The sequence below is a fragment of the Canis aureus genome, chromosome 1 (genome assembly GCF_053574225.1).
Source record: "Canis aureus isolate CA01 chromosome 1, VMU_Caureus_v.1.0, whole genome shotgun sequence".
NCBI lineage: Eukaryota > Metazoa > Chordata > Mammalia > Carnivora > Canidae > Canis > Canis aureus.
In genome coordinates, this window is record NC_135611.1 from 38,306,976 (window position 1) to 38,330,787 (window position 23,812).

The 23,812-nt window shown below is 34.3% G+C and overlaps 1 protein-coding gene across 3 annotated transcripts in view; it reads left to right on the top strand.

The window, feature by feature from the left end:
- The window catches only part of ADGB (androglobin), a 161,213-nt gene that overhangs the window by 47,111 nt on the left and 90,290 nt on the right, over positions 1-23,812 (top strand). For all 3 annotated transcript variants that reach the window (XM_077896299.1, XM_077896293.1, XM_077896289.1), the window contains exons 7-12: positions 295-381; positions 6,809-7,038; positions 9,116-9,256; positions 10,795-10,889; positions 18,979-19,153; positions 22,097-22,187. In XM_077896299.1, coding sequence (XP_077752425.1) covers positions 295-381; positions 6,809-7,038; positions 9,116-9,256; positions 10,795-10,889; positions 18,979-19,153; positions 22,097-22,187 — 819 coding nt within the window. The remainder of the gene's footprint in view (positions 1-294; positions 382-6,808; positions 7,039-9,115; positions 9,257-10,794; positions 10,890-18,978; positions 19,154-22,096; positions 22,188-23,812) is intronic.

Consider the following 23,812-nt stretch of genomic DNA (forward strand, 5'->3'; position numbering starts at 1 on the left):
TCCCAGGATCATGACCTGAGCCGAAGGCAGCTGCCTAAACACTGAGCCACCCAGGCATCCCTATAGCATATTTTTATAATAAATATGAAATTCTATCTTTGAATCTCCTTAAGTGCTTTAACAAAACAAATCTGTTTTGTTAGAATAGTATTTTCTTATATTTTAATATGTAATAACCAATGTTACATTTTTTATCATCATATCATATCACTGTTTATTAAAGATTCTTAGTCCTTATACCTCTCTGTGTTTCTTTTCAAATGTTAGTAACTATACTTTTGTTTGCTTTTTTAGTATCCATGTAGCAGAAAGGAGAGAACTAGGGGAGTTCACTGTTATCCATGCACTTACAGGATGGTTACCAGAGGTGATTTCTCTCCAGTAAGTTTTACTGTTAAGTTCTTCATATTTGTTTTTCCTTCGTCTCCAGTAATGTTTGCTTAACTAAGATATTCTTAATCTTTAACTAAGATATTCTTAGTCTTTAAGAAAATGTCAAGAAATGACACATACTACAGAATGTTTGTGAAAATAATATTTTATAGTATTATATATAATTTCTGGAGAATTTCAGAATAAATTCTGTTTTCTTAAAAAGACTATGCATTTAATTAATCTTTAAATATCTGAATTACAAATATTAAAACAATGTTAATTTTTTATTATGGTAAAATATTTATATGCATCCCTTTATACTTACACAGTTGCTACAGAAACATAAAGGCAACTTTTAATTAACTACACATACTAGGAAATAATAATAATGAAACACCTATTAGGCATTAGACACTTTAATGTATCATTTCTAATTAAAAAACACAGTCCTGAAAATATCCTTTAATCATTCATGTGATCTCATCAGCTGGGTATGTGTCATTACAAATGAGGACAGCGAAGCCCAGAGCTTTTGGTTTGGTTTTTATAAGATCAAATCTATAGCACAGTTATCAACTTGGATCATCTCTGATCTTTGATTCATTTTAGGAAGCTACCATTCCCAAAAGGTTCAGGTTAGAGGAGATTGAATTCAGTCCCCAGCAATTTGGATCCTACCATCTGAAGCATCTTTTCAGCAGGATAAACTGGCTGTTGCTTGGTTCAAATGAACATATCTGCGGGGGAAGAAAAATGGAAGGGGAGATCCCTTCCTCCAAGGACTGCTTTCCTGAAGGGAGAGCTGATCTTATGTTTTTATTGTAGGAGAAGGTCTAGATAACACCCTTTTCAGTCTTGTCATGGAAAATCCTTTTCTGATATCGAAGAGAAGAGAATATTTCTTGACATAATATGGGCAATGTTAATGGAGGGAAGTAGAAATGTAGTGAGGTTTAAAAGTATGGACTTTTCTAAATTTTTATCTCTATCTAGAGTTTATGGAATGCTTATAATCTTGCCTTAATTTTTCCTGTGTGATAATGAATAAAGAAAGCAGAGATGTGAAAGTCCATTGGGCAATGGTAAAGAAATAGATCAAAATAATTCACAACTAGAAAATCGGTCGATTAGAAATTGTGAATCGTCTCTTGACAGAATCAGACACTGAAATCATAGATGATAATGGAAAAATGTTCATATACTTTCATAATTATAAGGAGGCCACCTTAAAATCAATAATAAAAATTTTGAGCAGTTTTAGATATTCAATTTGCATGAATTTGTGGTTGCTTATGAGATTTATGAAAATAATATAAGGGGAGAAAGCTTGAGCTTTGGAGTTAGCACCATAGCTAGATTTATGTTCTGACACTTCCAGTTTCAAGCTATGTGAATTTTGCAAATTATGTAACTTCTCTAGGTAGGCCCCCTTTTCTTCGTATGTACAATGGGGATAAAATAACCAATTCTATATAGTTGTTCTGAAGATAAGTGAGCAGGTGATAGAAAAAGTAGCTACTGTATGGTGGTACAGATATAATTACTATAAGTTTCTTTCCTTTTCTAGTGACTATCACTAGATTATTTAATATTATCTAGATATATGTGTAATAGTAATCAACCTTTGAAAATAGGGAAAAGTCTAAAGATGAATAAGTGAGACTAATACAAACATTCAAATTTCTCAATTTTCTCCTAAATACAACTAAAAAGGAAAAAATACACATTTTGATCTATGCATGTCATGATTTGTAGAGTTTTTTCCTATGAACGTTTTACATTATTCATATACTTTTAAATTACAATTATACTTTAAAATTACAAAGTTAATTTGTGCATACATATGCAATATTAACTGTAAAGGCTGTCATGAAATAGTGTATAGATGATTGTCAAGAAACATTTAAGTTGAAATATGGAAGCTATCTTTATCAGCCAAGGTTGCAGGCAGGGGTCAGGTAGGGGTTCATGGAGATGTTCCTACTTGGTCTGAGCCTTTATTGTTGACTGATTTTGTTTGAAGGAAGGAAGGAGCCATCTAGTGAAAGCAGGAGAAGGATATTTCCAGAGACACATGGTATGTTCGGAGTAGGATGTTTCTGTTACCAAGAAGGATGAGAATGTAAAGAGAAAGCCTCTTAGGGATCTGTAGTTGTGTTCATGGTTTTACAGGAGTCAAGGAGATTTAGAGTGCTGAAGTTTCAAACTCATGTTGGTTATTAGAACTTTTTTCCATGTTCAGTTAGGACTAAATCAGTTGGGACTAAAGTGTTCTGTGGCATTTCCAACAGACACCTTCCCTTCCACTCTCCTGTGGGAGTACCAAAGGGAAGCACTGGTCTACGTGCAGTTCTTGACCTCATCTCTTGTGTGTTCCTTCAATTAGTGCAGTTGTACTGTTTGAAAAGGAAAAGAAAAAAACTCTTGACTCTCTATATAATAGAAGCACAATCAATGATATGTCTGCATGGATATAAAAAGACAATTTTAAATGAAGAGATGATTAGTTTCTAGGCACATTTCTCTGATGTTGGTATAGTTCATCTGGAATAGAGAGCACTTTGCCACCTTGCCTTTTTAAACTGAAATATAATTGACATACCATATCCTATTAGTTTTAGGCATACCTCATGGCGATTCAACATTTTCATATGTTACTAGATAATCTCGGTGACTATCTGTTACAATATAGTTATGACAATATTGTTGACTATACTCTCTATACTGTACACTCCATCACCATGACTTATTTTATAACTGGAGATCTGTACCTCTTAATCCCTTCATCTACTTTACCTGATCCTTAATTTCTCCCCCTCTGATACCCAAAAGTTTATTTCTTGTATCTATATGTCTGTTTCTATTTTGTTTTTGTTTTGTTTTGTTTTTTTAAATATTTATTTCTTTATTTATGATACACACAGAGAGAGAGGCAGAGACACAGGCAGAGGGAGAAGCAGGCTCCATGCCGGGAGCCGGATGCGGGACTCCAGGATCGCGCCCTGGGACAAAGGCAGGCGCCAAACCGCTGAGCCACCCAGGGATCCCCTCTATTTTGTTTTGTTTTGTCTTTTACATTCTACATATAAGTGAAATAATATAGTATTTGTCTTTCTCTGTCTGACTTTTTACATCTGGCATTTTACCCTCTAGATCCATCCATGTTGATACAAATGGAAAGATTTCAATCTTTTTTATGACTGAGTAATATTATACACACACACACACACACACACACACACACACACCCCACACCCGACACCTTCCTTATCCATATCTTGGCTCTTGTAAATAAATCTGCAGTAAGCACAGTTGTGCACATACCTCCTCATATTGGTGTTTTCCTTTTATTCAAATAACACAGAATTGGAATTGCTGGATCATATGGTAGTTTTTTTTTTTTAAATTTTTAAAAGAACTTCCATACTGTTTTCCCTAGTGGCTGCACCAATTTACAATCCCACTAACAATGCATAAAGATTCTTCTTCCACATCCTTGCTATATTTGTTATTTCTTGTTTTTTTTTGTTTGTTTGCTTGTTTGTTTTTGATAACAGCCATTCCAACAGTTATGAAGTAAAATCCAATTGTAGTTTTGACTTGCATTTCCCTGATGATTAGTGATGCTTAATACCTTTTCATGTACCTTTGGTTATCTGTATGCTTTTTGTTTTGTTTTGTTTTTTTGAAAATTATCTGTTCAGATCCTCTACCCATTTATTAATTGGAGAGTTTGGGTTTTATTGTTGTTGTTGTTTGTTTTGTTTGCTATTGAGTTGTATGAGTACTTTATATATTTTTAATTCCCTATAACATATATGATTTGTAAATATTTTCTCTCATTCAGTAGGCTGCTTTTTTATTTTGTTGATGATTTTTTTTGCTGTGCAGAAGCTTTTTACTTTGATATCATCCTACTTTTTATTTGCCCTTGCCTTTAGAGTCAAATCCAAAACAAACAAACAAACAAACAACAACAACAACAACAAAAAAACCAGTATCAAGACCAATGTCAAGAAGCCTTTTTTTTTTTTTAGGAGTTTTATGGTCAAACAGTATAATGAGCTTTAATCCATTCAAGTATTTAATCCATTATGATCTGATTTTTGTGTATAGTGTCAGATAATGTTCCAGTTTCAATCTTTTGCATGTGACTGTCCAGTTCTTCCAACATCATTTCTTGAAAAGGCTTTTTCACATTGTGTATCCTTGACTCTGTTGTTTTAAGTTGATTGACTATATATGGGTGGGTTTATTTCTTACCTCTCTATTGTTTTCCATTGATCTAAGTGTCTGTATGTCAATAGTATATTGTTTGATCATTATAGATTCCTAACATAGTTTGAAATCAAGAAGTGTTGCCTCCAGCTTTGTTTTTCTCATAATAGCTTTGGCTATTAAGAGATTTTTGTGGTTCAATACAAATCTTATTATTGTTTTTCCTATTTCTGTGAAAAATGTCATTAGAATTTTGTAGGGATTGCATTCAACCTGTAGATGACTTTGGGAAGTATGGATATTTTTACAATATTAATTCTTCCAATAAATGAGCACAGAATGTCTTTCCATTTATTTGTGTTGTCTTCAATTTCTTTTATTAATGTCCTATAGTTTTCAGTGTTCAAGTCTTTCACCTCTTGGGTTAAATTTATTACTGGGTATTTTATTCCTTTTGATACGAGTTTAAATGTGATATTTTTCTTTATTTGTGTTTCTGATGATTCATTTAGTGTGTAGAATGCAACAGATTTTCGTATATTGATTTTGTATCCCGCAACCTAACTGAATTCATTTATTAGTTTAACAGTTTTTGGTGGCATCTTTTGGGTTTTCTTCAAATAGTGACAATTTTTTTTCTTCCTATCTGATTTGGAATATCTCTTATTTCTCTTTCTTATCTACTTGCTTTGGTTAAGACCTGCAATACTATTGAATGAAAATGATGAGAGTTGGCATCCTTGTCTTTTTCCTGATATCGAGGAAAAGATTTTAGGTTTTCACAGTTGAGTATGATGCTTGCTATGGACTTGTCATATATAGCCACTGTTATGTTGATGTATGTTCTCTCTATACCCACTTTGTTGAGAGTTTTTATCATAAATGGATGTTAAATTTTGTCAAGTGTTTTTTCTCCATCTATTGAGATGACTTTGTGATTTTTATCATTCACTTTATTAATGTGATGTATCACATAGATTTGCAAATGTTGAACCATACTTACTTGCATCCCTGGAATCAATCCCCTTTGTTCATAGTGTATTATCCTTTTAATGTATTGTTGAATTCTATTTGCTAATATTTTGTTGAAGCTTTTTGCATCTATGTTCATTAGAGATTTTGGTCAGTAATTTCCTTTACTTGTGGTGTCCTTGTCTGGTTTTGTTATCAAAATGATGATGGCCTTGTAAAAGAATGTATTCCTTCAGTTTTTTTCAAAAAATTTGAGGATTGGTGTTAATTACCTTTTAATTGTTTGGTAGAATTCACCAGTGAAGCCCTATCATTCTGGAGTATTGTTTGTTGGGATTGTTTTTATTGCTGAGTCAATCTCCTTGCTAGTAATTGGTCTATTCAGATTTTCTATTTCTTCATGATTCAATCATGGTATGTTTCTAATTTATGTTTCTTCTGTCTGATTTGTCGTCATACAATTGTTCATAGATTGTATTGTGATCCTTTGCATTTCTATAGTATTAGTTTTAATGTCTCCTCTTTCATTTTTGATTTTGAGTTTTCTCTATGTCTTTCTTAGTGAGTCTAGCTAAAGATTCATCAATTTTGTTCATTTGTTCTTTGAACAAATGTTTTGCTTAGAAATGTTCTGTTTCATTGATTTTTTTCTATTGTATTGTCAGCTCCACTTCATTGATTTCTACCCTGATCTTTGTTATTTACTTCTTTCTGATAGTTTTGGGTTTTATTTGCTCTCCTTTCCTAGTCCTTGAGGTGTTAAATTGTTTGAGATATTTCATGTTTCTCGATATAGGCATTTATCACTATGAACTTCCCTTTTCAGGAAGCTTTTGCTGCATCAGTGTGGGTTTGTTTTTGTTTTTTGTTTTTCTCATTTCCAGATACGTAGAAGCTACTCAGCTAGTTATAGGCTTGTTTGTTGGAGAAAGTTATTCCATATGTAGCTCTAGACTCCATGTGCCATGGGAATTGTTAAGCTCAGAACCCTATACCACCATCTTGAAGCAGAGCTCTGTGTTTGGTCTCTTTCCATCAGCAAGGCCCAGCACACAGTAGACATTCAATCAAAGCTTATTGAATAGATAAATGTATAACGGTGTTTTTAACTAAAATTTGAAGTAACTGTTGAAATTAGTCTCATGGAATAGAAAATTGATTTTTCTGTCAATAATTTCTTGATGTTCGATAGTGGTGTTAAAAAATGTAATTTGGAAGTTAATGTGGTTGTGTTCTATCTAAGCCCAGGATATGTGGACAAAGTATGGGAGCTCTTGAAAGAAATATTGCCTGAATTTAAGCTGTCAGTTGAGTCCAGCTCTGAAAGCAAAATAACTGTGATAGATAGCAAATTAAAAGAACCAGGGAAAGAAGTGAAGGATGGTAAAGAAGTAAAGGATGGGAAAGAGTTCAAACCTGAAGGTTCATCGACAGCATTAAAGTTACCTGAGAAAAGTGACAAAGCTCCAAAGGGTAAGACATTTTATATTACAATGTAATTCATATGTTTAATATGGATATAGTATATAAATGCTCTATAATCATTGCTGAATTTAATGATTATATATTGTGATTATCATTTAGTAAGTGTTGTGAAAATAATTAAGATCCTATCTTTCTAGGATTTTAGAACTAGTAATGTTATTTACTAGATGTTAGTTATTAATATTTTACTGTCTTTTTAAAAAAGATTTTATTTATTTATTTAACAGAGAGATAGCACAAGTAAGGAGAACAGCAGGCAGAGGGAGAGGCAGGGAGCAGGCAACCCACTGTAGGGCTTGATCTCAGGGCTCTGGAATCATGACCCTAACCAAAGGCAGATACTTAACCCACTGAGTCACCAAGGCACTCCATATTTTGCTGTCTTTAAAAATCAAGGGCAATTATATATTTTGATGATACTGAAGTAGTATAGTATTAATATAGGAAGAGACATTAAGCTTTCAATTTCCATCAAACACACTTCCTTATGTTATATGTAGAGTGGGATGGAGCAAAACTGAAAAGGGGAAATTTGTCTTGTTTTTTTGTCTTTTTTTTCTCCCTACCAAGGAAATGTGAAATAGACACAGATTGGATTATGATTTGTTGACTACTTATTGTAAGGTGGAAGTTCAAATTTGGAAATAAAATAACTTCAAGTTATTTTACAAAGTGTAGGATCTTGTAGTGACAAACATTGAATAATTATTTTATATTTTCTAAAGTATTTCACATAGCTATGCATATGAATTATAATGTTTTTATAGTAAAGTAGAATTAAATATACTCAGCTTTTTTATATACCTTGAGAGCATCTATAATCATCTTTCAAATATCTGTTTTATTTTTTTTAAGATTTTATTTATTTATTCATGAGAGACAGAGAGGCAGAGATACAGGAAAAGGGAGAATCAGGTTCCATGTAGGGAGCCCGATGTGGGACTTGATCTCTGGACTCCAGTATCAAGCCCTGAGCCAAAGGCAGACGCTTAACCACTGAGCCACCCAGGCGTCCTGTCAAATATCTGTTTTAGAAAATATTGATATTTTGTCCCAATTTTTCCTTATCAAGATCTTACCTACCAGCATTTGAAACACAGAAATTATTACTCTAAATGTTCCTCAAGAATTCACCAAGATCAAGTGTATGAGTGATATCTGCCTATCATAAGCTCTTCTTTAAATGACCTGATGTGCATTAGTTTACGAAAGAAAACAAAACAAGAAGGCTGATTAAATTTGTTTTACCTAGCATATCTCAAATTAATTGGAACTTAAAAGGCTTTTTTCATGTATCACAAATTAACATCTGTTCATCCATCCATTCAGATGTAGTACTTGCTGGGTTGAATACCAATAAATGTTCCAGGAATTAGCGATAACCTGGTGAACAAAATCTGATGTGGAACTTATCTCCTGGTGCTTATGATCTAGTGTGAGAGAGGAACATTAATTTTAATTTTAAAAGCCATAACCATATACTAAGACATGAGATTTGAAGGAAAATACAATAAACTATGGGAGTTCATACTTAGTCTAGGTCATCAGAGAAGAATTCCCTAAAGAATTTTGAGCTATGTTTGCAAAGACAAGAGATTTCTTGAGGAAGATGAGCGATTTTGGAAAGAGCATTTTATGGGAGAAAACAGCAGATATAAACCTAGTGATGCAGTAGGAGGAATGAGAAAAATAGCCTAATTCTAAATGGAAAAATTAGCCTAAAGTTATATATAATATATAAAGTTATATATTAATATATAATGTAAATTATATTCAAATGAATATAATGAATATGCAATTATATCCATCTCCATTTAACAAAAAATGTGTAGTCAATAATCAATTCTTCATGTCTTTGACAGTACATTGTCAATTTTCTAAGTTTTCTCTTGCTTTATTTTGATGTTTCTAATTAGAGGGGAGTAGTGTTTTGGGAAATTTGTGGCTATTGTTTTTCATTTAAATAACTATTGTTTTGGCCTTCTTTGAATATAATACTGAATAAATAATATAGCTTGAAGTTCATAGTTCAAAGATTTATCATATATATTTTTTAATATGTTAGAAAAAGCAGATGCAAAAGACATTGGGAAGAAGAAGAGTAAAAATGGAGAAAAAGAAAAGGAAAAAGAAAAATTCAAATGGTCACTTCACACTTCAAGACCCTCATCAGATGTCCAGTACTCTCTGCAGTCTCTGTCAGATTGTAAGCTTCCAGTATCCTAGAATAATAACTATTTTAGCTGTTTCCTAAAATGTTGGGAAACTTTGGAGTTTATAAAATTGGAATGCAGCTTTGGGACACAATAGTGTATTTCCTATTTTGGCATACGTAAATAAACTTGCTCAAGTTTGCCCATAATTTTTAAACTCTCAAGGTGATATTCATATGGGGGCAAAGTCTTACATATGAAACAGAAGTCTGGGTTGTCCAAGTTCTTATGGTACAACAGTCACAGAAGTGTTTGCAGGGAGGAGGATATATACTAGTAAATGTATATATTATGTATTAGTGAGTGTATCACAAATAATATATTATATATTGTTATTATAGTATAATATAGAAAACATACTACATAAAATACAATAGATATATGATATATAGTATAACATCCATAAATATTAATATGTAATCATATAAACTATATAAATAAAAAGTAGAATTACATATTAGTGTATATAAATATATATTAGTATATGTCTTACTCCAAATAAACTATATACATAAATATACTATATATATGTGTGTGTATATATATATATTATATATATTATGTATATGTATATATATAAAATTAGCCTAGATTCAGGTCTGATGCTCCATGAAAAATATACAAAGTTTAATTTTTAAATGTAAAAATATGTTTTCCTACGTTTGGTATATTTTACATCTTAATCTATTCTAGAGACAACCTGGGTTCGCATCTAACTTATATTTTGTAGCTCTAAAATATTATTCTTTAATAAATATCTAATATAGTTCAATATTAGTGCTTGGATTTGTAAAGGGATTAAACAAATTTGTAATTAAAAATAAAAACAATAGAAGAAAATTAATTAATCCATTTTAGCCAGAATCTTTAAAGAACAAAAGCATACTGAATCAAATATAGTAATTTCAGGTCTGTTAAGAAACATGTGAAAAACTAAGTGATACTCAGAAGCACTAAATATTAAATAATCCATATTATATACCTGAAACTAAAAGAACACTGTATGCTAACTATACTGGAAAGGAATAAATACATTCACACATAGGAACTTCCTGGCCTAATATGTATGTATACATGTATATGGCAATTGAAATTAAGTTACTTAGTTTTCTTTCTTCATGGAAGGATTATTTTGTTTATGTTTTCTTTCTTCTGGAAATAACATAGAAAGTTCTGGACTTCTTTAAATTCAAAATAAGTTTTTATCTATGAAAGCTAAAATATTTCAATTTTAAACTATTTTAAGTGACATTGACTGATAGCTAGAGTTTTTGTGATAACTTTTTTTTATAGTGACATAAATAATTCTTAAGCAATTAGATGGTATTATAATGAAGGTAAAAACTAAGGTGTTCTATAAAACAGATGCATATGTGAGATTTAACATTTGTTAAATACATGTAGTCATTTACCTATTTTTCACCAGCAAAAATATGTTCATTAAGGAATTTAAACAATCTGAAATGATTTACTGATAGACCCATTTGGCTAGAATGATATATGACATGATATATGTTTTTTTTTTTTACAGGTTCTTCAGCAACACAGTCTCCTCACATGGTTGTATATGCTACCTTTACTCCTCTCTATTTGTTTGAAAAGAAAATCTTTTCATTAGAAAAAATGGTAAGCATTCAAGGCCGGGAAACACAGTACCATTTATGGGGTGTTCGTGTGTGTATGTATATGAGTATGTGTGTGTGTGTGTGTGTGCGCGCGCGTGAGAGAGAGAGAGAGAAAGGGAGAGAGAGAGAGAGAGATTATTTGTTGTAGAAGGTATATCAGAATTTAACTAAAATTCTATTGCTGGATTTCAGTCTACTTATCTTTAAAAAATTAGATACTTGAACACAGGCACCTAAAACATTCAAAATTATCTTAAATGATTGCAAAAAGTTCCTCGTTTAAAAAATGTAGGGATCCCTGGGTGGCGCAGTGGTTTAGCGCCTGCCTTTGGCCCAGGGCGCGGTCCTGGAGACCCGGGATCGAATCCCACATTGGGCTCCTGGTGCATGGAGCCTGCTTCTCCCTCTGCCTGTGTCTCTGTCTGTCTGTCTCTCTCTCTGTGACTATCATAAATAAATAAATAAATAATAAATAAATAAATAAATAAATAAATGTAGACTCATGTATTAGTATCATTTTTTCCATTCTAAGCAAAAGAAAGGCATATGAGTTACATATTTCAGTAAGAATCATGTAAATGTACCTAAATGATAATAAATTACCTTTCCATAAACAGATCATATCAGATCATGTTTTTTTTTTTTTTTTTTTTTCAGATCATGTTTTCTTAACATGAGATGATTTAAGTGAACTCAGATCCACAGTTGGTTAAACTATTCTTATAACCTCCTTGTATCTTTAGACAATACACACAAAAATTGTTAATTGATTTTTCTAATAAATATAACAGCTTAGAAAAAATTTAGAAAATGTACACAAAGACATTGAAATTAAAATATTCATAGTACAAATACCTAGACATAGGCAATGCTAACATTTTGGCACCTATCCTTTTATTTTTTTCTTCTGTGCACATATTTTGTGTATATATGTATGTACTTTTTTTACACAATGGAATTAAAATTTATGAATTTATTAAATTTTGGAAGCCAGCTTTTTCACTTGATACTATATCATTAATTTTTTTCCATGATGTTAAATATTTAACATAATATTTCATACTGGCATGGCATGTATAGATTTCTCATAATTTAAAATTATGGGAATTTTTATTTATGTATATATATATATATATATATATGTAAATTTATACCTCTTTTACCCATTTCTCCTACCCCCCACCATCTGCCTCTAACAATTCTACCAATCTGTTCCCTTTCTCTGGGCTTGTTTTGTCTTAGATTCCCACATCTGAGAGATCAGATGGCATTTGTCTTTCTCTGACTTATTTCACTCTACATAATGCCCTTGAGGTCCATCCATGTTGCCATAAATGGAAAGACTTCATTCTTTTTATGGCTAAGTAACATCCCATCATTCTGTTTTCTTTTTTGCTGCTCTAATAGGGTGAGTTCCACTGCCTTGTCTCTGTGTTAGTTGATCCTTTCTTCTGTTTCATCTAGTCTGCCATTGGACTTTTCTAGAGTATTTTTCAGTTTTGGTACTGTATTATTCAGCTCTTTGACTGTTGTTGCGTACTTTCTTATGTTTCCAACTCCTTGTTGAAGTTTTCACTGTGTTCATACATTTTTATCCCCTGTTCAGTGAACATTTTTATGACCATTACCTTGAACTTTTTACCAAACTGATTACTTAGCTCTCTTTTATTAAGATTTTCCTCTGAGTTTTTATCTTGTTCTCTGTGTGTGTGTGGGTTTTTAAACATATTCCTCTGTTCTTCATCTTGCTTAATTATCTGGGTTAGTTTCTATATAGTTGACAAAACAATCATCTCTCCCAGGGTTGAAGGAGTGGCTCCATGTAGTTGATGAACCCAGTCTCGGTTCTGATTGTCTCTTAAATCTTGTGCTTGTCCAGGCAGTCCATTATATTTTTAATAGCTTCCCATCAGTGAGGATGTGCTAAGACCTGTCAGCATCTCTAAGGAGAGGATCTTAGCACTTGGATTCAGGCAGTTTGGAAGCCAGATCTATAAGCAGCAGCTTTAAAATTATGCAAATATATACTGTTCTAGGGCATACAAATGTCCAGACTATCTGGTGGTATCCCCTGATTGCAGACACAAAAAGTTGGGGTTCCAGATAGTAAAAAAGCTATTTTCTGAACTCCTGGTGAGCTGCAATAAGTCAGAGGTAGAGTGCCAAGATAGTGTCCACAGCTTGCACTTCTTGAGAGCATCTCCATAGTTCACTAAGTGTGTGCCAAGCCTGAAGTCCACCTCAGACTGCAGCTCCAGGACAAGCCAAGAGTCCTCCTTAACAAAAAGACTGGGGATATGGCTCAATTTGCTATCTGTGCAGTACGCTGGGAGTGGCAGCCAGCCAAGGACTGTCTTACCAATTGCCACAGTCCTGTGGCACCCAGAAATGCAAGCTCCCCCTTGCTACCAGAGCCAGACAATCAAAAGACTTCCTCTGAGCTGTAGCTGCAAAATTCAGAGTGCCAGACATAAAACCAGGGCACCAGCCATGTATAAATCTCCCCTCCAGAAGACCTGCTATTCTCGAGTGTGATAGAGGGAAAGCACAAAGATAATGCTTGCTCTCTGAGGTCTCTGGAAAGGATCACAGGCAGACCCATGATTGTGTTTAATTAGAAATCTGTCCCTCAGGCTACAGCCATGAGGATTACTTAATAGGCCTCCTCCACAGAAAGACTGAACTCCTGGATCTGTTGCCTCTTGTGCCCTGGGGGTGGTAGTGATGGTAGCTGTTAATGACTCTCCATTGGTTACAGTCTGGTGGGACCCACAAGCGGAAGCTCCACTGGCTGCCAGAGCCTGGTGAGGCAGAGGTGTCCCCTGACAGCAGTCACAAAATCAGGGCACCAGACAGGAGCTCCTTGCTGGGTATCACTAATTGTTATAATCCCATAGGACCAGGAATGCAAGTTTCCTAGGACTCTTGGCAGTCAAGAGGCATTCCCTGGGTGGCAGCTCCAAAGATCAGGCATTAGAGGCTTATAAAAAGCTTCCTTCTGGGAGATACTGGTGTTCTGGAGCAGGGCAAAAAGAGAGTGCAAAGCTGGCTTCCTCTGGTCTCTGTTCTGGGAGAGTGTTCCAGCAGGCACCTATCTGTGTGTGTGAAATAAGATGCCAGGCCCTCAGGACGAGGCTTTAATATAAGCAGGTTAGCCTCTTTCACTTTGCCTGGGTGCATTCAGCCAGACTTTGGGTATAAAAAACACTTTTCTCTTTCCCCTATAAAGGGTAAAGTCCACCAGATTACTTACTTTTCACTCTACTTAGAGAAACACAATTTTGCATTTGGAACTTATCAAATCCTAACCCTTTGGGGACACTTAGCCATCTAGCACTTTAGTTATAGAATTTCATATGCTTTGAAATCACTGCATTTAAAATATGAGAAGACTCTAGTCTTCTTCTAGTAATATAATTACACATAAGTGTTCAGTGGGTTAGTTAAAAACAGCTGGGTATTAAAAATTCAATGAAAATTTGGTTGAAGTGTAAATGATCCAATTGGATGCTTATTGCACTTTACAGTATATTTTTCTTCTAGATAACCTGCCCAAGCAGCATAACATTATCACTCCTTCTCTCTCCCTCCTCCTTCCTTCGGTCCCTCCTCCTAGGCCTCTTCCTCCCTTTCCTCTTCCTTCTTTGTCCTTTTTTAATAGAAACCATTTCTTCATATGAAAGTCTGCCATTTACCAGGGGTAATATTGTCAGGGTGACAAGGCATAATGTGCCATTGTGAATGTAGAGATAGTGGCAGTTTTTCTGATTTTAATTCAAAGTTAAATAACTTTAGTCATTGACTAAATCCAAGTGTGCTTCCTTGGCCTCCCACCAGTTTAAATTTCTTTTTTTTTTTTTTTTTCAGTTTAAATTTCTGATTAAGATTTGAGCTGGTCGTCTATCTCAGCCCTGAGTTTTGTTTAAAATGTTTTATGTGGCACTGCCCTAGCTGCAGTCTTAAATATTCCAAAGATCAAATGCTCTAACACCATGGATTTAAAAATGACCTGAGCTGTGCTTTGTTGAATGCCATGATCTCATCATGGGAAGTACTTAAACACTTTTTATAACTACAAAATATGAGAATGGGATGAATACATCATACACACATACACAACACACAAAATAATCCTTCTGAACACGTGGCTGTCCTACTTAGAAATTAATATTTAAACACAAAGTTAGTTTTGAATTTAAAGGACAAAAAAGGTCACCTATGTTTGTTGTTAATTCAACATGTTTATTGGTTATCTATTATGTGCTAAACAATGATTGAGACTTTGAGGAGCTTGTAATGAGCAAGACTAACAAAACTCCCTCCTTAGAAAACTCAGAGTCTAATGAAGAAGACAAACAAGGCAACAATAGTAATAAAGTTAGAAAACTGGTGTAACAGAGATCATACAAGGTATTTGGCTGGTAGAAACAGTGTTCAAATAATGTGTGTTGAATGAGTAACCAAATGAATGAATGAATAAGTATAAAAATGGATATGGCACACGTAGCAGCAACACATCTTTCTAATGGTTGACTAAGGAAGTCTTCTCAAAGGAAGAAGTGTTTAAGTGATGGCCTTAGAAGTTAGCTTAATAAATGGGAAAAAGTATGCTCAAAGCAGAGGGACACTTTTATTGGAAAGTCTGGAGGTGAAGGAGACCTTGCTGGGTTCAGAAAAGAACCCAGAAAAGAAGTTGAGCAAGTAGTAAGGGGAGAAGTCTCAGAGGCAGTTTGAGATGTGGGAGGGAGTCAGCACATACAGAGTGTTATAAATCCTTCCTCTGGGGCATGAAAATGGCTTATGAGACCAGAGGTTCAGGAATTAGCCCAAAGTCTGTAACAGCAATTAAATAAACTATTTCACCCATCTCTCCACCCACCTCCCATCTAGTAACCATCAGTTTGTTCTCTATAGTTAAGAGTCTGTTTCTTGGGTGAAATAGGCAATAGGGATTAAGAAGCACACTTATTGTGATGAGCACTGGATGAACTACTGTAATTCAAGTAATATACTGGAATATATTACTTTGACTATAGTACAAATTACTGTATTGTACACCTGAAACATGTAAAAAAATAAATGAACTTCAAGGCTATAATGAGCTGGCTATAGCCTCATGTTCTCCCTAGTTTACTTGCTAATTCTTTTACATTAGTTATTAGGTTAATCTAGTTCTCCTGCTCAAATCAGAATATCAAGAGATACAATGTTTTAAAGATAAATCAAGAGAAAAAATTTGTATTCAAATGGAATTTTGTTAAATGCTATACATTTAGCAATATATACTGCTAAAAATTATAGACCCAAAGACAATGAGGCCAATATGTAAAATAAAGTCAATACCTTACATTTCTTGTTCTTGGACCTTCTAAATAGTTTTAGTTTTATTTAAATAAGCAATCTGCAAGTTCTAAGAAAGCCATTCACTTGCTCAAACTACTACTCTTAGACTGTTAGAGGCATGTCTGGCTGGCCCAGTGGATAGAGCACTTGACTTTTGATCTCAGAGTTGTGAGTTCCAGCCCCACCTTGGGAGTAGAGTTTATTTTTAAAAAGAAGAAGAAAAAGAAGAAAGGAGAAGGAGAAGGAGAAGGAGAAGGAGAAGGAGAAGGAGAATGTATAAGTTGGGATGGGGCAGAGAGTAAAAGACTCTTCTGGGCAAGGAGCCTTCTAATAGAAGTCTATTTTGAATCATTCAAAAATATTTCTTGAGTGCCTACTCAGGGTTTCACCTGAGTGAAATTTTACTATTCTAAATCTCTCTTTGCCCCAACTCTAATGTAAGAAAACTTGAGGTCCTTTTTTCTCAACATCAAACTGCAACTATTATTAAAAGCATTAGTTTACATCATTCAGAAGTATCCTAGGGTAGGCGAAATAAAATGATGAATGAGAAATCAGCTTACTTACCTTAAATCCAGCAAGTACTTATGTGGATTATTCAAACAATACAATAGGTGTTAATATCATACTTAGTTACGTGACACAAAACCTTACATTTTCAAACGCTTGAAATCATTTTATTTTCTGATACTCTGAGGATCCAAAAAGAGTAAAGAATCTATATATATTTGGTTGCAATTATAAGAAGGATTTGAGATATGTAGACCAAATTTGATGAATAATAAACCATCTGGAAATGACTCAATTTATAAATATTACTTTGGTCATGGCTTCTATTTTGAAGAGGAAGTATAAATTTTATAATGTACTTTTTTGGTTACTATATTGAGGCATTGTCTTATTGAATAATATCAATAAATTCTCCCATAAATTTCCATTTTGAGTGATGGGAGATTTCAACTTGGCAGGGTCAAAGTTGTTTAGACTTTAGAACATCTATGAGAAAACATTTATTAAGTCATTATAAGGCATAATACCAGAGGTTTCCAATTTTTTTTCAAGAAATTGCTAACATCCACCAAAGGGGTTAAGAGGGTATAACCATTTCCTCTGCTTTTTTAAAATGTGGGTTCTGATCCCAGTGTGGAGCCCAACACAGGCTTGAACTCACATCCCTAAAATCAAAGCCTGAGCTGAGATCAAGAGGGAGATGCCTAACGAACTAAGCCACCTGGGCCCCCTTCCTCTGCTTTTTAATTAGGCTTCCCCCACTCCTTGAACATTGAATCACTTTCCTTTTTATTTTGCATATTTATAACACTTTTGGTGGCTTTTCTGGTCTCAGTACACTGATTAGTTCCTTCCAATTATTGATTAATTGTTACAATCATTAGTTAATCCCTGTTTTCAGAAACAACTGTTTTATCTTACAGACACCCCCACCTATTTGGCACCTTCCAGAAGTATAGATTGAGCTGTAGAGAAACAGTCACGAGAGCAAGACATGTTCTGGCAGAGGCAATAATTTAGAATAGGCTAATAAGTGGGTTTCTGGTCCTAATTTAAATGACTTTTATAAATTTACATTTTCAAGCATTGCTATTTGCACAGAAATCAATGATCCAAAATCACTAGGAAGAAAAAATAGTTACTGGCAAATCTGACCTAAATGTAGTTATTTTGTTTTAATTTAAATGTTTCAGCATTTAAGCTGTGAATGCCAGCATTTGACTATGGAATATATTACTTTGACTCTCACAGACTTTTTGATTTCTTATGGCATATTTCAGCCAGCAGTTAGTAACTGAAGTGCTCCTCAAACAGGATTCTGAATTGTCCCAAAACAGTGTGGCTTCAGGAGATCTGAAGGGTCGCCTAAGGGAAGCATCTTCCTGGAGAATTACTTGATTTGGCAGGATTTAGGGCAGCCTCTCCTCTGCCCTTCTCTGACTGGTTCCATTGTCCAGAGAGATCATGGGGATTTCCTGTGGGACAGCCTCTGTTTGACGGTGAGGGCATAAGCTACAGACAAGACAACCACTTATTGCCACATTGACCTGACCTACTAAATGCATTGGATTTTTTCCTTTCTTTATTTTTATTTTATTTTTTAAATATTTTATTTATTTATTTATTTATTTATTTATTTATTTATTTATTTATTTATTTATGAGAGACACACAGAGAGAGGCAGAGACATAGGCAGAGGGAGAAGTAGGCTCCCTGTGAGGATCCCAATGGGGGACTCCATCCCAGGACCGCAGGATCACGCCCTGGGCCGAAGGCAAATACCCAACCACTGAACTGCCCAGGCGTCCCTGGATTTTTTTCTTTAATATTACATAGCAATTGCTGGTGACTAAACAAAGAAACAAAAACTTCAGATGTTAAGCACTTTTATCAAAGATTTAGCTTATAGTAATAATAATGATTGATTTTTGGACCAAAACTGATATGTTGAGATTTTTTTTAAATCTCAGTGGATCTGAAACTTTTAGAGCTGAAAAATGGCTTCTAGTTCTAGTCTCTCATTTTGTAAATAAGTAAATGGGGGCCTCAAGAAAATAAAAACAGGAAGCAAAATACAAATTGTAATGGAGCTTATGGTAGGAGGTGGAAATATGGGTTATTTTTCATTTATTACCACTTTATTGTGGTAACCATATTTTTATAATGACAAGAAGTGGTTTATTTAAATTCACAAGGCAATGGCATGTGTCCTTTTAAATGAGCCTTCCACTCTTTAGGCTGATTCTGCAGAGAAGCTGAGAGAATATGGCCTTTCCCACATCTGTAGCCATCCTGTGCTGGTAACCAGGACCAGGTCTTGCCCCCTCATAGCACCTTCAAAACCACCTCCCGTACCTGCCTGGAAACTCTTTCGTCAAAAACAGGAAACTGTGATAACAGATGAAGCTCAAGGTATGGTTCGTGTGTTGTCTGAAAATCTTTCTAATGAGCATTTCTCTATATGAAGGCCTAATAGTTTCATTTGTGATGAGAGATGTGTATCAAGGCAAACCCCCCAGCAGCATGCCTAAAGTCTACATTTAATTTTATGTCTAAATTTTACTTCTTTATAGGAAGAATTCTCCACATTTCAGAAACTAAGCAGTTTGGTTTACATCTAAACTGACCATTCTTTGGTTGAGGGTATCATTGTCATTGTGATAGAAAATAGTTTGTAGTAAATGATAGAAAAAAAGATTTAAATAGTATATCTAAGTGAAATCACTCTAGAGTGCCCTGTGGCACATAGTCTTTGAAGTAACTGATTTATATTTAGAATAGAAACTGACCTTTACTTAGAATATAAGAATGGAACTTCTACCCTGGACTGGCTCCTGTGTGAACATTGTCATAAGCCACCATGAATGGCTGTTGTGCCAGAAATACAGAAGTTCCCTTGGGCTGAGGGTGGGGTGGAGGACTGTGCTTGCCTGGCTCTTATTCTTAGTTCACTTCTAACTTCCTCACAATCTTCATCTCATCCTTCACTCCTTCACTGTTCTTTCTCTCCAAGTCTCCAGTCTTAACTCCATTTTTTCATGAGCACCAAGTTTGAATGGCAAAAGAAATGAGTGAGGGCATTAATAATAAAAAAAAAAAATAACACAGATGTATGAATCTGAGGAGACAGGATTAAAAGAAAAAAAAAAAAACAATACTTTAAAAATTATGGCCCAGCAGAATAACACACGATTTTTGTTCAGGCAACATCTGCAGTGTTTCTGAGGCTAATTTAGGCCTTATGGAGATATATGCTTGCGTGCGTGCGGGTATATATATATATATTTCTCATTCCAAAAAACTTAAATTGTCTTTGTTCAAAAATGTTTTTTTTAAGTCCTTTGTGTTTGCTTGCTTTTGAATTTTCTCCCTTTGTCTTTGCTGATTGCTCATTGTTTTCTAATCATATTCATCCAGCCACAGTAGTTCTAGGGGTTATTGCATTAGAGGCTTGTGTTCATGGGCCTGTTACCTGAATGAACAATGAAGGCAAAGCCACAATGAACATAGCTAGGCCGATTTACTGATGGCATTGCTGTGAAGCTTCTAAGTATGCTTTAAGCGTTTGGTCCCATGCAGCAAGTCTTATCCCCCTCTGGATGGTGCTTGCTGCAGCTCCTGCTACTGAATCAAGTCATCCATGGTGACCTGAGAACCTTGTCTTTGTCACAATGTGATATGTAAGTCTCAGTGGTACTCAGGATCCTAAAACAGCAATGGCCACATAGATGGGAATATTTACCTGGTTCCTGCCTCCTTCTTCCAACCATAATTTACATGTTTTTAAAATACAAATTACAACTGTTAACCATGTAATTTTCCTTACATTTGTTTTCTACGTACATGATACAACCAGTCCAGCTGGTAGTAAAGGTTTTCTAGCACAACATGTTAGATCTTTGCCAGAAAAGAACAAAGATTAAAGAAATATCTGATTTGGATGGAAAGAAGAAATGGTCAATTCGTTTTTTTTTTTTTTTAATTAGCCTATCTACATCTCTCTCCTGCTTGATTATTTCATTTCTTTATATCCTCTGAGCTTCTGTAGTAAGCTGTTGGTGCCAAATGCTGCTTTATAGGAACTGTCCAGTTTTTATTCTTCCCTCCCTTCCTTCTATTGTCTTTCCTGTTCTGTCTTTCTGAACCAACGATCAGCATTCACAGATGCTGGAAAGGAAATCTTTTGCTTTTAAATGCTGTATTTTAATTCAATGTGTAGAGCCACACTTAAAATGGTTGTTCATTCAGAGCATCAAATAATAGTCGAATGAAGGGGAAAAATATTGAACATACAGGCCTTTGCTGATTTCACTACCCATTGTAGTGTAATCCTAGGTAAGTGATGGCTCTAGTTGTTTGTTTGTTTGTTTTTTTGGTTTTTAGTTTCTTTCTTTCTTTCTTTCTTTCTTTCTTTCTTTCTTTCTTTCTTTCTTTCTTTTTTTCATGTTGGCTCTAGTTTAAGCTGGGTTAGAAAACCTGAAATTGGTGGGATTCCATAACTGTGGTGTACCACCTGCAGGCTCACCCTGTAATTATCTTTCTTCTTTCTATTTGGCTTAATATTTAAGGTGAAAATTAACAGGAATTAGCAGGACAATTAACAGGGAGGGGAAGAGAGAGAGAGAGAGAGAGAGAGAGAAAGAGATTATTTTAGAGGTTACTGTGGAAAAAGCAGAGAAAAGTATGTATTTGTGTCAAAGCTTCACTTTTTTCTCTCCCAATAGTTATCCTTCCTACTGTTGGAGGAACTTTTGTTAAAACAATCATCTCTATGTGAGTGCTTGGGCTCTGTGCCATATCCATGGAGAATTTCTTCCTCCTCGATCAATTTCAGACTCCTTTAGAAGGATCCACAGAGTATTCACTCCTGTAGGAGTGGATCCTTTCTTGATTCATTGCTTTCTTTTCTACCTCTAACCTCTACTTTGTTATATTTTTCTGTTCTTTTACTACCATCTCCAGGTAATAGTCTGCATTTCTTCTTCATGTTTCAGCAATTGTGTTGCAGAAGTTAACTCAAAGAATGCAGATTTTAATGAAAAACTTTTAAAGAAGTAGCAGTAAATGTCCAGCAAGGAGACATAGCTAACTTCTTCCTTGAGACTTCATTGTTTCACATCATGAGTCTGGAAAGCAACGGAGAAGCAGACTTTAAAAATCTAATATCGTCAGGATCTATATGGCCTTTCAATAAAAAAAAATATATATATTTATCCTAGTATAGTCCTAGTTACTTCTTTTGAGATTTGCTGGATAAACAGCTAATCTAATCAGCACTACAATAGATGTTAAGTTATGTGTTTAATCTTGGAAGATTAAAAAACAAAAGAACATCATACCACTTGTTTCTTTTAGAACTAATAATAAAGAAGCCTGAACAATTTCTTGAAATTTCAAGTCCATTTTTGAATTATAGAATGACTCCATTTACAATTCCAACAGAAACGTAAGTATGTTAACATTCTTTCCCACAAATACATCTTGCTGACAAATGAAGTATTTTGTGAATTGTGTGGTTAAAAATTTATGCCTTGGTCACAGGTAGACTAAAGCTTGTATCACTGCAATGATTATAGGAAAACAGTATTCTTAGATTCTTTTTCACAGTAATAAATAGCTAAGATAAATTCTGAATACATTAAAATAAAGCTTAACTATGCCTGGCTCTACAGCTTTGGCTACTGTTTTAGAACAGTAAAGTCTTTTGTTTTATGTAAACATTAGCACTAACAAATGCTTTTGGTTATTAATTGATACTGAAATTATAAGAGCAGATGATTGCCATAGAAACCAGGGAGATGAAGTGTGTTACTCTTAGGGGGGAAAAACAACTTAAATAGAACAACAAGGATAATCAAGAAGTAAAAGGAGGAAGTGGAGGAGAAGGAATCCAAATATACTAATGTTTGACTATGACAAAAGAGTTAGAAAGCAAGACTGTTGTCTTGGATTTAAAATTTCTAATGAGTTCAGAGAAGCAAACAGAAGTCTGCAAGTAGCAATAATGAAAAGAAAGAGTGAGTGACATCAGTGGAGGATATGATTATTACCACTAAAGTTATGGTAATTTGTTACACAGCCATAGGCAACTGATACATGGGCATATACATGTGTCAAAGATTACTAAATTTATACTTTGAATTTATACTGTTAACTGTACATCAATAACACTGTAATACATAAAAACTAATAATAATATGTAAATATGTAAATGGTTTTAAAAAATCGAATAGGGATTCTAGGAATTCAAGAGTTCACAGAATACAATAATAGCTGAAAATAAGAATTCAGCGGATGTGTTTCATCAGACACTAGATACAGCAAAAAAGACAACTAGCAAAATGGAAAAATAGATCAGAAACAATATCCAGACTGAAGGATGAGACCAAACATAAATCAATAAATGAGTACAAATGCAGTAAAAACAAATGGGACAAGTTGAAAAAGACCAACATACTAGCAAGTGAATCTCAGAAATAAAAGACGGAGAGATGGGGGAATAATCACAAACTAAAAATATAATGGGAAAATATCCCCCCTCCCCCCAAAAAAAATCAGGTCAAGATTCAGGCAGTTCTGAAATCAAGCAATTTAAGTACAAAGAAAACTGCAACTAGACACAGAGTAAAACCGAAGACAGATACGGTACAGTGGTCTGTAGGTATAAAGTGAAAGGAGTTCTGTCTTACAAACTAACATGCATGAATGTCACACACACAAATATGAGACCCCAGAAGTCTGGTGTGAAAAGTACACAGTTGCTTTTAATTATTCTACTAACAGACACTATGCAAAGAATAAAAAGCAATCCATGGTATTGGAAGTCATGATGGTGATTGTGGTGAGGAGGACTGTCCATGCTTGGGACACACAAGGTAGGAGGAGGGGGTGCTGACACATTAGCATCCATGATCTGAATAATGGTGACATGGCCATGCTTACTTTGAGATTTTTCAGCTAGTTTTACATTTATGTTTTGGTCCTTTTTTTGAATGTCTTTTAAACATAAGTAAAATTTTATGACACATTTTGAAGGGCTTAGATGAGAGTGACCATTAGCTATGGGTTAGC